The sequence below is a fragment of the Lactuca saligna genome, chromosome 4, assembly GCF_052625555.1.
Source record: "Lactuca saligna cultivar CGN05327 chromosome 4, ASM5262555v1, whole genome shotgun sequence".
NCBI classification, from domain to species: Eukaryota; Viridiplantae; Streptophyta; class Magnoliopsida; order Asterales; family Asteraceae; genus Lactuca; species Lactuca saligna.
In genome coordinates this window covers 319167294-319182348 of record NC_136420.1, presented here as the reverse complement: position 1 = coordinate 319182348, position 15055 = coordinate 319167294, and the positions used below count along the sequence as shown (strand labels likewise).

General features: G+C 35.9%; 1 protein-coding gene across 1 annotated transcript; it reads right to left on the bottom strand.

Annotated features, from left to right (window-relative positions):
• Nucleotides 1-5887: 5887 nt before the first annotated feature.
• LOC145040896 (uncharacterized) lies at nt 5888-6448 on the bottom strand. The gene has a single exon (XM_078988780.1). The coding sequence runs from the start codon at nt 6446-6448 to the stop codon at nt 5888-5890; it is 561 nt and encodes a 186-aa protein (XP_078844906.1).
• Nucleotides 6449-15055: the final 8607 nt, after the last annotated feature.

Sequence of the window (15055 nt, the reverse complement as noted above, 5' to 3'; positions counted from 1 at the left end):
TAGGTCAACAACAACAACAACAACATCGAGGCCTCTCATCTGTTTATTACACACCAACTATCTACCCATGTTCTACCCAACATATTAGTAGATAAAAATATACATTTTTATACATAGTTTAAAACCTGTATATCATTTTCATTCAATATATATTCCACATAACAGATGAGGCATACCCACATAACACGTATTTCATAGAAAACAAATCAGATCTATGAGATTAAAGAGAGTGAATATACATTCACATACATAACAACAAAACTATACACATAACACGTATTTCGTATAAAATACTTCATAATTATGCGTTAGAAGAAAGTAACTACACACTCACTTGATCAGAAGATGATCGGACAGCACTACGGCTTGCAGAAGTCGTAATCCTCAGCAGATCTGGAAGATCTCTACGAAAATCGAACTTCTCGCGGGCAGAGCTTCGGCTTGGAAACCGCACTTCTTGGGACCTTCGGGATCTCGGGACTCGCTTCGGGACTCGGGAATGATACCGGGCTTCGGGGTGGCTTCGGGGGTAAAAACGCAGAGCTTCAGCACAAAGAGGAGAAGAAATTAGCAAGAGTACGCGGGGCGTACGCCTGTACGCAGGTTGTACGGGCTCCGAAATGCGTCACTGCATGCTTCATCCGAAGTGTTGACACTCTGGCTGTACACGGGGTGTACTCGAGTACGTTGGGCGTACTCCGGATGAGTCCGGTGACTCGTCTTCGGATAAGGCCGATATTTAATAATTAAATTTAATTATAAACTATTTAATAAACTTCGAAAATTCATATCTCCTTCATACGAACTCCGTTTTCGACGTTCTTTATATCCACGCGAAGGTGAGACTACGCTCTACAACTTTCGTTTAGACTCCGTCGGCTAATTTTGAATTTAATTTATTATTTATTTTTAATAGGCTGGGACAGAAAATTTCGTTATAAATTCATAACTTCTTCATTTGACGTCCGTTCTCGCCTAACTTTTTATCGCTTTGATACTAACAACGAGATCTTCGATTCTCGTTTAGATCACTAAGGCTAAATATCGCTCTAACGTAAATTTCACTTTTTACGTTAATCAGCGTTGCCGATTCTGTCGCGAAACTTCGACAGGTCATAACTTCCTCGTTATAACTCGGATTTCGGCATTCTTTATATCTTCGGAAACCTTGTTCCAACTACTACAACATTATCTAAAGATATCAAGTTTATTTTACACTTAAATTTTGATGCTTGTTTTTATTCTTAATTAATCAAACCACATAATTAAGCACAAAACACATAATATTCAAATAATACACTTATATTATTTCAAAACGGGTTACAAAGGTTAACCTAGACTATCACATTGCTAAAAATGGCAAGCCCAGAAACACGGGCGTTACATACAGTGAGAAGACCACCTCACAGACAGATAAGTAAGCTAAATAGCATGCCTCTCCGAGATCAATTTTACCAGTCACCTTAATAAATTCAGTGGCACAAACTCAGCATACAAATTAAATACCTAAAATACTCCTATCTCAAACCCTAGTAAAAACCAGGTCAAAGTCAACTGAGTCAATAGATTTAACTTAGGATTTACGTGGGGCGTACTCCTTATGTACGCAGGGCATACTACATGATTAACCAAAGTCGGGGAGCTGACCATGTACACACAGCGTACCCTTGGTACACCCAGCATACACAGATGCTCACTACTTTAACCATTAAGTTCTTAATCCATAAGTACTTACGTCCAAAATCCAAATCTAGGCTCAAAAAGATGTCCTTAACCATAAAGTTTCCAACTTTATGGTTTAGCATGGCTAGTAAGACCTTAGCTCCCAAAACCATAACTTCTTTACCCATTAAGACAACCTAGCTCATGCATGGAAAGAAACTAATGCCCAAGAACACATTTTTATGAACTAACACACCCTTAAACATCTGAAAGGACAACTCAAATGTCTTGGAGTATCTCCTACTCAGAAAGATCAAGTTTGGGACAAAAAGGTGACAGCTTTGAGCTAAAACTAGATCCATAAGAAATATTATGGGTTTTAGGTAAAACAAATAAATAGAAAAACCAATTCCTAAGTTCACATGCAACCTACTTTGGATCTATGTTTTAACTATTGAACATATAACTTTGAATTGCAAAACAAGAACCCTAAGGGAAGAAGCTATTTTCGAAAATAACTAGAAAGGGTTTTAGAATTACATACCTTTCATGTGTTAAAATAAGCAATTGATAATCCTTAGATATTGATCTTCTTGGAAGCCTAGCACCACAATTGTCGTGCCTCTAATGGAATCACACCCAAGAGCTAGCAAGAAGGAAACTATAGAGAGAGTGAGGAGATAAGGGATGCAATTTTCGGCTAGGGTTTCTCCAAGGGAATGGATGGACGAAATTATGAGCTAGGAGGCACCCTAAATAGTCAAGGTAACTTAGCCCCAAAGCTAGGGTTTAAGATAAAACCCTAAGATTCCCCTGCTTATGGCCTAAGCAAATCTAGAAGCCTTATCCAAGGCCTTAGACGAATTCATTAGGGTTTCCCCTATGAATTTTGACCACCTCCTCCAAGGAGGTTCTGGAACATTCCTTCCAACTATTTAACAATTGCAAACTAATCCCTATACTTTACAACTAATACAATTAACCCCAAAACTAATTCCAATTAATTTCAAAATTAATTTTCTTTGAAACTCCGTTTTCTTTTGATAACTTTTCAATTTGATCTTTAAATGCTTTTGAACTGATTTTCACATTTTGTGTTTTGACTTCCAATTGTTTTGCAACTTCTTGTGAAATTGTTTATTTTTCAACCCATTTTCTTTGAGGCTTTTGTCTTTGAAAAATGTATGAATTTTTTGTTAGATTATTTCCGACAACATTTTGATTAGAGAAAAAACCATCTTCTGAAGTTTGCTTATTATCTTCATCTACTAATTTGTTAAATTCCAGTTTGATATTATCAACATTTCCATACATAACAAATACTTGAATTGGAAAAATGATATCATCTGTGCACTTGAAATTAGGATACACAACCGTATTCGTTTCAAGATATGAGCCCCCTTTTCTTTCATCACTTTGTCGAAATTTTCTGTTTCACCGTACACCTATTCAACAACAATTCTTGATTTTTCATATGCTTTCGAAACATCTTTTATTGTTTCTGTTTCTTTCGAACTTTCATCATCACTGCTGTTAGTTTGACTAACATGATCAAAGTCACAAACTTTCGAAGTGGATGCTTGATCAGTGTCTGTCTTAGCTAACAAATCATTATATTTTTCTTTCCCTTTACTCAAACATGTGACATTAATGACAAATAACTAAGAACAATCGACATCTTAAATTTCACTGATTTCGCTAAAATTGTCAAAATTATCTTCAATATCAACAAAATTAGATTGATTGTTAGATTTCGAATTCTCAGTTCTTTTCAAAATTTGAAGTTGTTCATTTTTGGTTAAGGTGTCATTCACAATGTCAACTAATTCATTAGAATCCAGATATTCATCAATTTTGACAATTCCATATGCATATTGATTATCTGGAACTTTATCAAAATCTAAAATATTCTTTTTCGCAATCATAAGAAGTTTCATCTACTTTTTCTCTTTCAAAAGCTAAGAAAGGTAGAAGCTTCCTATGTTGTTCTCTACTAATGTCACACGAATGATGTAATTCAGTTAATTTTCCATAGAGTCTTTTAGCAGTATTACAACAGATGTTCCTCTGTTTCAATAGAGTCTTATTATATGTGCTAAGATTATCCCTATCTATCATAATATTTGTTATCTGCAGCTCTAAACAATCTATCTTAGACTTCTTTGATTCCAAGATTCTCTGAGTTTCTAGCAATTAAGTACTAGCTTTCTTAGCTTCATTGCTAGCAGAAATAACAAGATTATTCACATAAGTAAAAGAAGCATCGAACTCAGTTAATATAGAAGTATATGCAGATGAAGGAATATCAAAAGATTGATGTAGAGAATGTACCTTTGTAGTCATTGGTGCATTATCTCCAGATTTTGAAACGAAACACATGCATGTTACATTCTCTTCTTTATCATCCTCATACCTTGCATACATGGCCCCATGAGTTGGATTTCTCATCTCTTCATCATTAGACCCCGATGACCATATATGATACATTCCCTCATCTTCATCTTCTCCTCTAGTCATAAGTGAAAGATTTTTCGACTTTTTCTTGACTTCCTCCAACTTCTTAGTGTAATAGGCCTCATCCTTCATTTTGTTCTTCTTCTATTCTTTCTTTGTCAGCATCCAGTCATTTTCCATGTGGTTTGCTCCATGACAATAATGGCAATCTATACCCGAGTCACCCTTCAGCTTCATCTCTTGTTTTGAATCCTTAGCTTTTACCTCTTTCTTCTCAAACCTCTTCTCCTCACTAACTTTCCCAGAATAGCTTCCCTTAATTTCTACAAACTTCATCTTTGCATTAAATGGCTTCTTGTAAAACTTATTTACCTTGTTGTTGGAGTACAATGTAACATCTTCATCATCTGAGTTGACAATAAGACGTTCTTCCTCAGAACTTTTGTTCTTAGCAACTTCCTTTTCATTTTCTATACTATTGACCTTCGAAACTAGAGCTAAAGGACCACCCAAACTGATTCTTGACTCTTTTGTCATCTCGTTCACTTTACTTAAATCCATGATGTGTATTAATCATCAAGCTTACATTCTTCCATTCTTTTTGAAGACCCATTACAAACGTAATGTTTTATTCCATATTAGTACTTTTGATTCCATACCTTGTGTACATGTATATTAGCTCGTTCAGACAATTGTAATACATTTCAATTGTTTCTCCATCTTTTTGCTTGAATTCTCTTAATTCAATCAGGCATTGTTTCACATAACTGATTTTGGTTTTCTCACTCCCCTGGTACTTTTCCTTCAAAGTATTCCAGATCTCCTTTTAAGTTGTGCAAGTGCAAACATGATTATACACCATAGGAGGAAGAGCACCACCTAGCTCTCTCATACTTCTTCAACCTTTCAATTTGTTCTATAACACTTGGAGTTGAAGATGAAGTGCTTATGCTTTCAACAGAAGAAGGTGGAATTACATCATCAGTAATGCATTTCCATAGCTCTTCATCTATTCCATTCAAGTAATCCTCCATTTGATCAGCCCACTGATCGTAATACTCAGGAATCAGTATTGGAATCTTCGTAGAAGATCCAAGGAGATGAGAATACAATGTCATCGTGTTCATGTTGAAATTTGTCATTGTCGTAAGGATGAATTCTTAGAAAAACTTCAGGAATTTGAGAATTAAAAGATGAATTGAACAGAAATAACAAGAAGTACACTTGATTAAACAACTCAGTTGCATAATCGAATCACAACTATAAATCTAAGATGATTTTCAGACAACAAAAAGGATGAGGAGTTTTTTAATCGAACGGTGATTCAAAATCCTTTCACAAAATGAAAATCAGATTACAGAAAAATGATTTCTGCTCTGATACCAATTGTAGGAGTGATTTAATCGAGTATGAATGTAATCAGACTAATCAAAGTAATATGAACACGAAGAGTAGATAAGATCTGGTTTATAGCTCAATTATTCTTTCAAGTACACTGAGAGTTTTTAGACAGAAAGCTTGGAAAAGTTCTATCTATCCCTAAGTACAACTCCTATTTATAGGAGAATCAGAAAGTATATAAAAAATACTAAGGGCAAAACATTAAGACTTCGAAACATAATATGCCTAAGTAAATAGATAAAATGACATTCGAAACATACATCAATAACTTCGACGCATTACAATATATTCGACACTAACAGGATGACCCAGCTTGGGCCTTGCCCTTCAAATTTTTCTTAGGAGGACCTTTCCTCTTTTTCCCTTTTCCCTATCTAATAGCCAAGACGAGAGCACTAGTCGTAGTGGAGGATATACTTTTACCCTTCAGCCCTGCCTCAGTTGTCTGCAACAAGTTGTGCAATTGGGCTAATGTCTGCTCGGTGTTGCTCAAATGGTAAATTAGGATAAACTGACCACAACAATTGGGCAATAAGTTCAAGACCATGTCAATGGCTAATTCCTCATCAAAATTCACGTTGATCTTGACCAAACGCTCTATGTAGTGTTGCATTCTTTGCACATGACTAACAACAAAGTCCCCATCCTTCATCTTGCAAGCCATGGGTGACTTAAATACCTCAAACGTTTCTTGACAAGCTCGCTTATGGTACTTTTTCATAAGGTCCTTGTTCATATTAAAAGGCCAATAGTCCTCATAGTACCTTTGCAATTTTGGAGACATGGTTGCGACCATGATGCAAGCCACTTTGGTTGCATCGTCATAATGTTTCTTGTAGGCATCATATTCTTCGGGGATGGCTGTGGTTTCATCAATCTCAATGAGCTCCTTCTCAAGGACATATTCTTTATCCTCAAAGCGAAGCACCATTTCGATATTACGCATCCAATTGTTATAGTTTAAGCCATCCATAATGACTTTGGAGCAAATGGAGAGCAAACAAAAATTGTGGTTGGAGGATGATGAAGCAGGAGTGTTTCCAGGAGTTGACATCTGAAAAGAAAGATAGTTTTAGTTAGATTTCAAGATACCTCAAAATAATAACCTAGATATATAATATTAAGGTTAGGATCCAACTATGAGGATTCACAACTTAGAAATAGGATGCTGAGATCCAAGTGTAAATTTCATGAAGGTAGGTGAAGGACAATTCACCAATTCCACCATTATACGAAATGAAGTGAAATTCCTAATTCTTTTGAGATACATTGAAACTATCCAATAGCATGTTTTAATCTCGGATTATGTTCTTCTACTTGTGACTGGGATACCGAGGATCACAAATAAGATATGAATAACCATGCAAATGTGCTTGGTAACCTCATTTTCTTTATCATTTTCTATTGATGTGTTGATAAACCACACTCGCTCCATCAACAATGATAATTATGAGATACCCACTATAACTCTTTATTAGTCTAGTACTTTATTAATTATATTATACTGTTAATGAGATTAACTTGTCCTATCAAATCCGTTCTGCTAACGACCCTCCACTAATCACGGAAGCGGTGGATGATAGTGGACACTCATTCAACTACCATTTTATAGGAAGTTTCCTTATATCGCCCTTATAGACTAGCTTTGTGAATGAGACATACTAGCGATTCAACTGACAAATTCTTATACATATATAATATTTAACTTTTAATATATATATATATATATATATATATATATATATATATATATATATATATATATATATATATATATAAAAGGTGTGTTTTAAGCTTTTTAAAACTTTAAGGTTTATATAAATTGTAGAAAATTAAACTATTAATTTTAAATTTAAATTAAACCAAAATTAGATTTAATAATTATCTATTAATTAACTTTTAATTAATTTATTAAATCTTGTGACGATCAACTACTTAAATTAAACAATTAATTTAATCCTAATCCTTAACCTCTAGATTTCGAAAAATTAGGGTATAGGATAATTTCCTTATTTACCAATTAATCCAATTAAGTAACAATGTCCAAAATAGGAACCCTAAACCTTAAGGCATTTTCGAAATCAAGGGAGGGAGGCTAGGGTTTTTCAAAATGCTAACCCTAATTTCAATTGGGGTTTATGGACGCTAGGGTTTTTCGAAAAACCCTCAAACCAAAACCCTAAAAACAAAAACTTTGGCCTTTAGGGTTTAATAGCTATAAACCCTAATTTGCGATTTAACTATTATAGCAATTCAATTTAAATCGAAACCAATGGCTCTGATACCACTTATGGTTTTAGATAAAACAAAACTAGAAAAATGAATTCCTAAGTTCAGATGCAACCTACTTTGGATTTATGTTTTAATTATTGAACATATAACTTTAAATTGCAAAACGAGAACCCTAATGGAAGAAGCTATTTTTGAAAATAACTAGAAAGGGTTTTAGAATTACATACCTTTCAATTGTTAAAGTAAGCAATTGATAGTCATTAGATCTTTATCTTCTTAGAAGCCTAGCACCACAATTGTCATGCCTCAAATGGAATCACACCCAAGAGCTAGCAAGACGGAAAGTATAGAGAGAGGAGATGAGGGATGCAATTTTCGGCCAGGGTTTCTCCAAGGGAAGGGATAGCCGAAATTATGAGCTAGGAGGCTCTTTAAATAGTCAAGGTAACTTAGCCCCAAAGCTTATGTTTAAGGGATAACCTTAAGATTCCCCTGCTTAGGGCCTAAGCAAATCCAGAAGCCTTATCTACGGCCTTGGACGAATTAATTAGGATTTCCCCTATGAATTTCATCCACCTCCTCCAAGGAGGTTCTGGAACATTCCTTCTAGCTATTTAATAATTACAAACTAGTCCCTGTACTTTACAATTAATACAATTAACCCCAAAATTAATTCCAATTAATTTCTGGCTAACTATTAACAAAATATTATGATTTCTAATTAATGTATTATTTTCATAACACATTAATAAATCATTTATATTAATTTATTAATCTTATAATAAATTAATTTCTCTCATTTTATAATTTTTTTGTCCAATTGCTAGGTTTGAGGGAAACCCAAAAGGATGATGTTGTTATCAATTCAAGTACATACCAATTATAGTTATGGGCTTATACACATAATCCAAAAAAATATACATCAAATTTGAAGCTATTTACCTCTAAAAGATACACCAAGGGAAGCAGATGTTGGATCCAAAGCCTTGAGTGAAATACCATAACCTCAAGGTTCTTCCTTCTACTCCAAAAGCTTCAAAATGACACCAAAAGGACTCTTCAAGCTTCACTATGTGCGCATACACTTTAGGGTTTCAAAATGAGGAATGGGTCTGAAGATAAGAGGGTGCATGAGGCCATAAAGGTGCTTAAATAGGGTCCAAACCATAAAAATTGGGGTTTGCACCCCAGCTACGTACGCCATGTGTACTAAGAGTACGCCCAACATACGTAAAAAATGGCCAAAATTACAAAAATGTCATTGGGTACCAATCTTGTAAACAAATCTTAACTCAAGGGTTAAAAGCGAATACCTGAAACTTTTAGATGTTACAGTTTTTATCAACCTTAAGTTGGTTAACTTCTATATGATTCCTTTTGTGTAAGGTCATTACACCACCTATCTTTCCAAAAGTGATTGTGATTTTCAACTCCCATCTTTCTAAAAAAAGATCATCAAGAGACAAGTCTCACTTTATTGAAATAGAAAGCCACGTACCTAAATTGCCATAATTAGCAAAAAGCTTTTTGTCAATACAATTAGTATTAGGAAAAACCTTAATACAAGATGACCAAAGGAAAAATGTCTCAACTTTTAGCGTGTGTTTGGTATTTCATTTTGAAGTTAAAAAGGACTTTTACCAAAAAGAACTTATTGACTTATGAAGGTAAGAAAATGGTTTTTTTTAAAGTGTTTGGATTAACGTTTATATTCGCAAAAGTAAATAAGTCAATAAGTAAATATGTCAATAAGTTAAAAACTATTTGGCATAATTTTTACTTTTATTTACTTTGTAAACCTAATAACTCATAAGTTGTTTCAAGAAGTTAAAATTTGTGACTTCTTAAAATCTTATCTTCAAAGACTAAACAAAAAGTTGTTTTAAAAGACCTTTTTCTATACCAATATATTTTTTTAACTTATTGACTTTTCAAGAAGTCAATAAGTTAAAAAGTCATTTTTAGATGAACAACCAAACACCCTCTTAATCTCCATTACCATTTTGCAAGGAAATTAATGTTTAAAGATATAAACTCTTCATTCCAATACCACCTTTTTGCTTAGGTTTTGTCACTGTGTCTATATCCCAAACAACCCAATGAATCTTTATTTTATTAACTATACCTCTTTAAAGAAATACAGCTTCTAGCTACCAGCTTATCAGTTACCAACTAACAACTATCAAGTACTGACTACCATGTAACGCCCATGTTTCTGGACTAAGCATTAAAGATGATGTAATAGTCTAGGTCAGCTATTGTAACGCATTTTGAAGTAATAAGAATGAATTATGTGAATTTATGCACATTATATTTAATTATGATCATATAATAAATTAAGGATAAAAATAAGCGACAAAAGTAAAATGTTAGATAAACTAGATATCTATAAAGAAAGTTGTAGTTGTCGTAACAAGGATTTCGGAGATATAAAGAACGCCGAAATCCGAGTTATAACGAAAATTTTATGACTTGTCGAAGTTTCGCGACAGAACCGGCATGACGTTGTGTGACGTAAAAAGTAAGTTTATGATAAAGTGATATTTAGCCTTAGCTAACTAAATGAAAGTTGTAGGATACGTTAAAGGAGAGCGTGAATAAAAAGAATGTCCAAATCTGACTTTGTATGAGGAAGTTATTAATTTTCTAAAATTTGGCATAGCAGTATGCAGCCCGGAATTAGACATATAGATCGAGCGATTTTTAGCCGACACAACCTAAACGAGAATCGAAAATCTTGTTGATAGTAGTTCAATGGTAAAATGACAGACAAAAACGGACGTCGGATGAAGAAGTTATGAATTTTTAAACGGACTTTTCATTACTCGGCCTATTAAAAATATAACTTTAGAAATAAAGTCAAAATTAGCCAACAGAGTCTAAACGAAAGTTGTAGAGTACAGTCTTACCTAAGTTTGGATATAAAGAACGTCAAAAATGAAGTCCATATGCGAAACTTATGAATTTTTGTAAGTCTGAAATTTTCAAATCTAAAGTCGTACACCAAGCATACGAGGGTACGCTTAGCCTACTCGGACTAGCTTCGACGCGTATCAGTAGCCTTGACACATCTGAAGCTTGGAAATCAAACCAGTGCCACATTTCACAGTACGCCCAGCATACCAGAACATACCAAGGTACGCTAAGCGTACCAGAATTTACGCTCAGCGTAATTTAAGGCTTCAACCACCTATAAAAGGGGTGTGATTTTGCCCCGAAATATTTTACAAAATTTTCTTTCTTTCATCCTTATCAGTGTTCTAAAACTCTCCGAGTTAGCCGATTACTCCTCCGAGTACTCGCTACTCGGCCCCTTACCGAGGTGAGTTACAGAATCCCGAGTGCTCCCCGATCAGCCCCTTACTGAACTGAGCAATGTTGTAAAACACGGTCAACTCGGTGATTAATATGTATAATATACTTAATGATTATTTAACGCACACACATGTGATTATTACTACATGTATAACTTAAATTTTCAGTAATTATTCATGAACTGAGACCATTATGTTTTTTTAGTTTTTATGTATTCACATGTATCTAATTTTGTTATATATTTCAATCAACTTATGAATTTTACTTATGATTGTGACATAAATAATTTCCTATAAATATTTCCACATGAATTACCAAATTCGAGTACTCCCCGAGTACTCCTGAGTACTCGCTACTCTATAGTCGACCGAACAGGTACCGAGTAATGAGTTCTACAACCTTTACCCTTATACTCTCTTTTAAACTACACTAAGCCCCATGATGCCTAGGGTACCTTCCTAGCACCAGAAGAAAGCCTCGGAGAACCCGAAGTCTCAGAGAAAAAGAGTTTTTCGAGACGAAACCCTACCCGCGCAGAGCCCACTTTTTGAGCAAACCTCCCGGTTTCATCGAAAAAGATTGTTTTAAGGAACGAAGTGTTGTCCAATCACCATCTTATCAGGTGAGTGTATATTCACTTTCATATTACACATATATATGAAGTATTTTATATAAAATATGTGCTATGTGTATATATATTGTTTGTTTATTCGAGATGTATGTTGAATGAATGTTTTATACAGGTTTAGAATGATTTAAACTGTATATGTATTTTTATCTACAAATATGTTGGGTAAAACATGGGTGGATGAAATAGTTGATGTGTGATGAAATAAAATGATGAGAGGCCTCGAAGTTGTCGATGTTCCAGTCATCTAGCGGAGTATAAATGACGACCACATACCTTTCTAGACAGTCCAGTGGAAATCTAACAGGCTCGCAACCTATAGGTGTTTGTGAACGATGTGTTCACTGGTGTACTCCATCCCCCTCATGGTTGCCTTACAGACATATATGGCTTAGAAATCCAGTTAGCAGTATTGTCCATCCTGATGAGGATCCTTAGGCTAGGTCCCTTATGATATGTGTTTAGGAACGTAAAGTGAGGAGAACGGGAACGGGTAATAAATTCATTGTTGGTTGATGAAATTAATAAATTTAATGTGGGTAGAAAACCTTATGTGCTCACTAGGCTCCCAAGCATGATCCACTCAGCTTTCTGTATTACAGGTAGTGCAACAAGAGCATAGTTGGATGATGACGATGGGTTTTGGATTATAGGCCAGTAGATGTAAATAAATGTTGTAAGGCCTATATTGTATTGTTTCTGCTTTTGGTCTGTATCGATGTTTACATCTCGAGTTTTGTAATGAAATGAAAAATACATTTCTTTAAGAAATGATTTGATAAATTATTATCATATTTTGTTTTTTGGGAACAAATTCCGTAACACTTTTAATTGAAAGATTACTCTGATTTTATTATAAAAGCATAAACGAAATCGGTATTTTCTGGCTGTAAAAATGGAGATGTCACATACCAACTACCAACGGCCTATTAATAATTATTTTTAAGTGAAATTAAGTAACCCATATAAATGAATTTTTTTTGAAGAAAATAACCTAATTTTTTTGCTTTTGTAAAATAACCACTTTGTCCGGAATATGTCATTCCGGAGAGATCTCCCGAATATCGGAGTAGGATTCCGGACAATCGTTCTGGAATAGTTAATTTTTTTGTATGTATAATATGTGTTTAGTGATTTTGTATAATATTTGTTTCTACAAAGTGTGATTCATGGAATCTTAAAAACTACAAAAAAGAAATAAATACATAAACTTAAATTTGTTTTAAATAATAGTACAATATTTAAATAGACTTCATCCTCGTACCCCAAAAAATTTCAGCCAATCGTTTATGATATCACATATGACACATGGACCGCTTTTACTGTAACGACCCAATTTTCATGTCCGAAAATTTCATTTTAAAATATTACTTTAGAAAACATTAATAGATAAAAACATTTTTGATCACACCATAACACATCGCAAACCATGTTTTAAAAAGTCAAACCATACATCCCATCGAAATATCAGAGTACAATCCCAGTGAATCTCGTAAATGCGGAAACCAGAGTGTGTGCATGATGTGCCGCTACCGCGCCGGCTCCTTCCCCTTCGGTGAAGAGGTACCTGAAAACAAAACTGTAAACGTAAGCACAAAGCTTAGTGAGTTCCCCCAACGTACCACATACCATACAAACACATAACATACGTACTGCCAGGCCATTCTGGGGTGCCTGACTACCCGGTACGGCCATTCTAGGGTGCCGACCTACCCATACGGCCATTCTGGGGTGCCGTCCTACCCGTGTCAAGCCATTCTGGGGTGCTGACTACCCATGTCAAGCCATTCTAGGGTGCTGACTACCCATCGGTCCTAACGACCGATCCTCGGGGACTGGTCCCCTCCCGCTACCCCTATCGCATAACATAACAGGTCAACATACAAACATATCATCACATACTGTCAGACATTTCTAGGGTGTCTGACTGCCCTGCGGTCCTAACAACCGGACTCTACTACTATCGCATATAACGTATCATGATAGCATATAACATATCAGGTAATAGCAAACCTAGATGATATCACAAAGACAATCATCTATCATACGTCTCCTACTGGTGGGCCGGCATTGTGGCCTTAGACCCCCCACTACTGGAAGGTAACTCACCTCAAAGTAGCTGCTGAACTGATCGGGAACTAACTGACTGTTGCTGCTCCGGAAATCCTCCGACTGCAATTCCCACAACATACTCAATCAAACACTGTTAACTGTCCTTTGGTAAAATGACCATTTTACCCCTGGTCTAGCTCTAAGTCAAAGTCAGAGTCAATCTTTCAGTTGACCCGACTCGCCGATTTGGCTCTCCAACTCGTCGAGTCCCTATCAGACGATTGTCCTGAGTCCCTGTTTCTACTCGTCGAGTTAGGCTATGACTCGACGAGTTCATCTTCTAGACTGACGTTCAACCTCTTCGTCCTACTCGCCGAGTTGTATGAACAACTCATCGAGTTCGTCTTCATCCGAAGAACACTTATGCTAAGACTCGCCGAGTTGTATGAACAACTCGCCGAGTCTGTTCTTGATCTATGAAGATTGCCTTGGACTCGCCGAGTCAGGGCATTGACTCGCCGAGTCCTATCATGAGTGAGTTCAGCTTCCAACTCACCGAGTCACCCCCTGTGACTCACGGCTCAACTCGATACATCATAAAGGGACCAATTCAGTGACTCGCGACCAGACTCGTCGAGTCACATATACGACTCGCCGAGTCGCAGCCATGCATCCATCAAATACACCGATTTGCTCGATTCCAGTCCATGCCATTTACAGATCTGGGCTTCTAGGGCGCAAATCACACGTAAAGTTTCCAACTTTACGTGTAGATATTCACCAATATGGATTTTAAGGCTCAAAGTGCACCAAAAGAGGTAGATCTAGGGATTTCATGCAATATGACCCCATAAAGGCATTAGATCCAAGCTCCAGGGACTAAATCATGCCTAGATCTAAAGGCTAACAACTTATTACAACCCACAAAGCACAAACAAGCTTGGGGAAGAGCCCAAGAAGGACTCCTATGAAGCTAAAAGAGATTACAAGCTTGAAAACAGAGGGGAAACGAGCTATACCTCAAGGAAAACGTTGAGATGACACAAAGATGCCTGGTCTCCTTCTCCTCTTCTTGATCTACTCTTCTTTCGCCTCAAAATCTTCAAGAACACTCCAAAACACTTCAATCTCTCAAGGAAATAAGGGTATAAACGAGGTTGGGAGTTCTGGGGGTGAATGGGGACGAGTTTGGGGCGGAATGAGGGTTTAAATAGGGTGCAAACCCTTGAAATTTAGGGTTTCATCCAGCAGCGGTGACTCGCCGAGTCCGGGATATGGACTCGCCGAGTCGCCAACTTAAACGTGTCCTGA

Excerpts from the sequence above, each read along its gene's own strand:
- LOC145040896 (XM_078988780.1), bottom strand. The coding sequence starts at position 6,448 with ATGGTGCTTCGCTTTGAGGATAAAGAATATGTCCTTGAGAAGGAGCTC.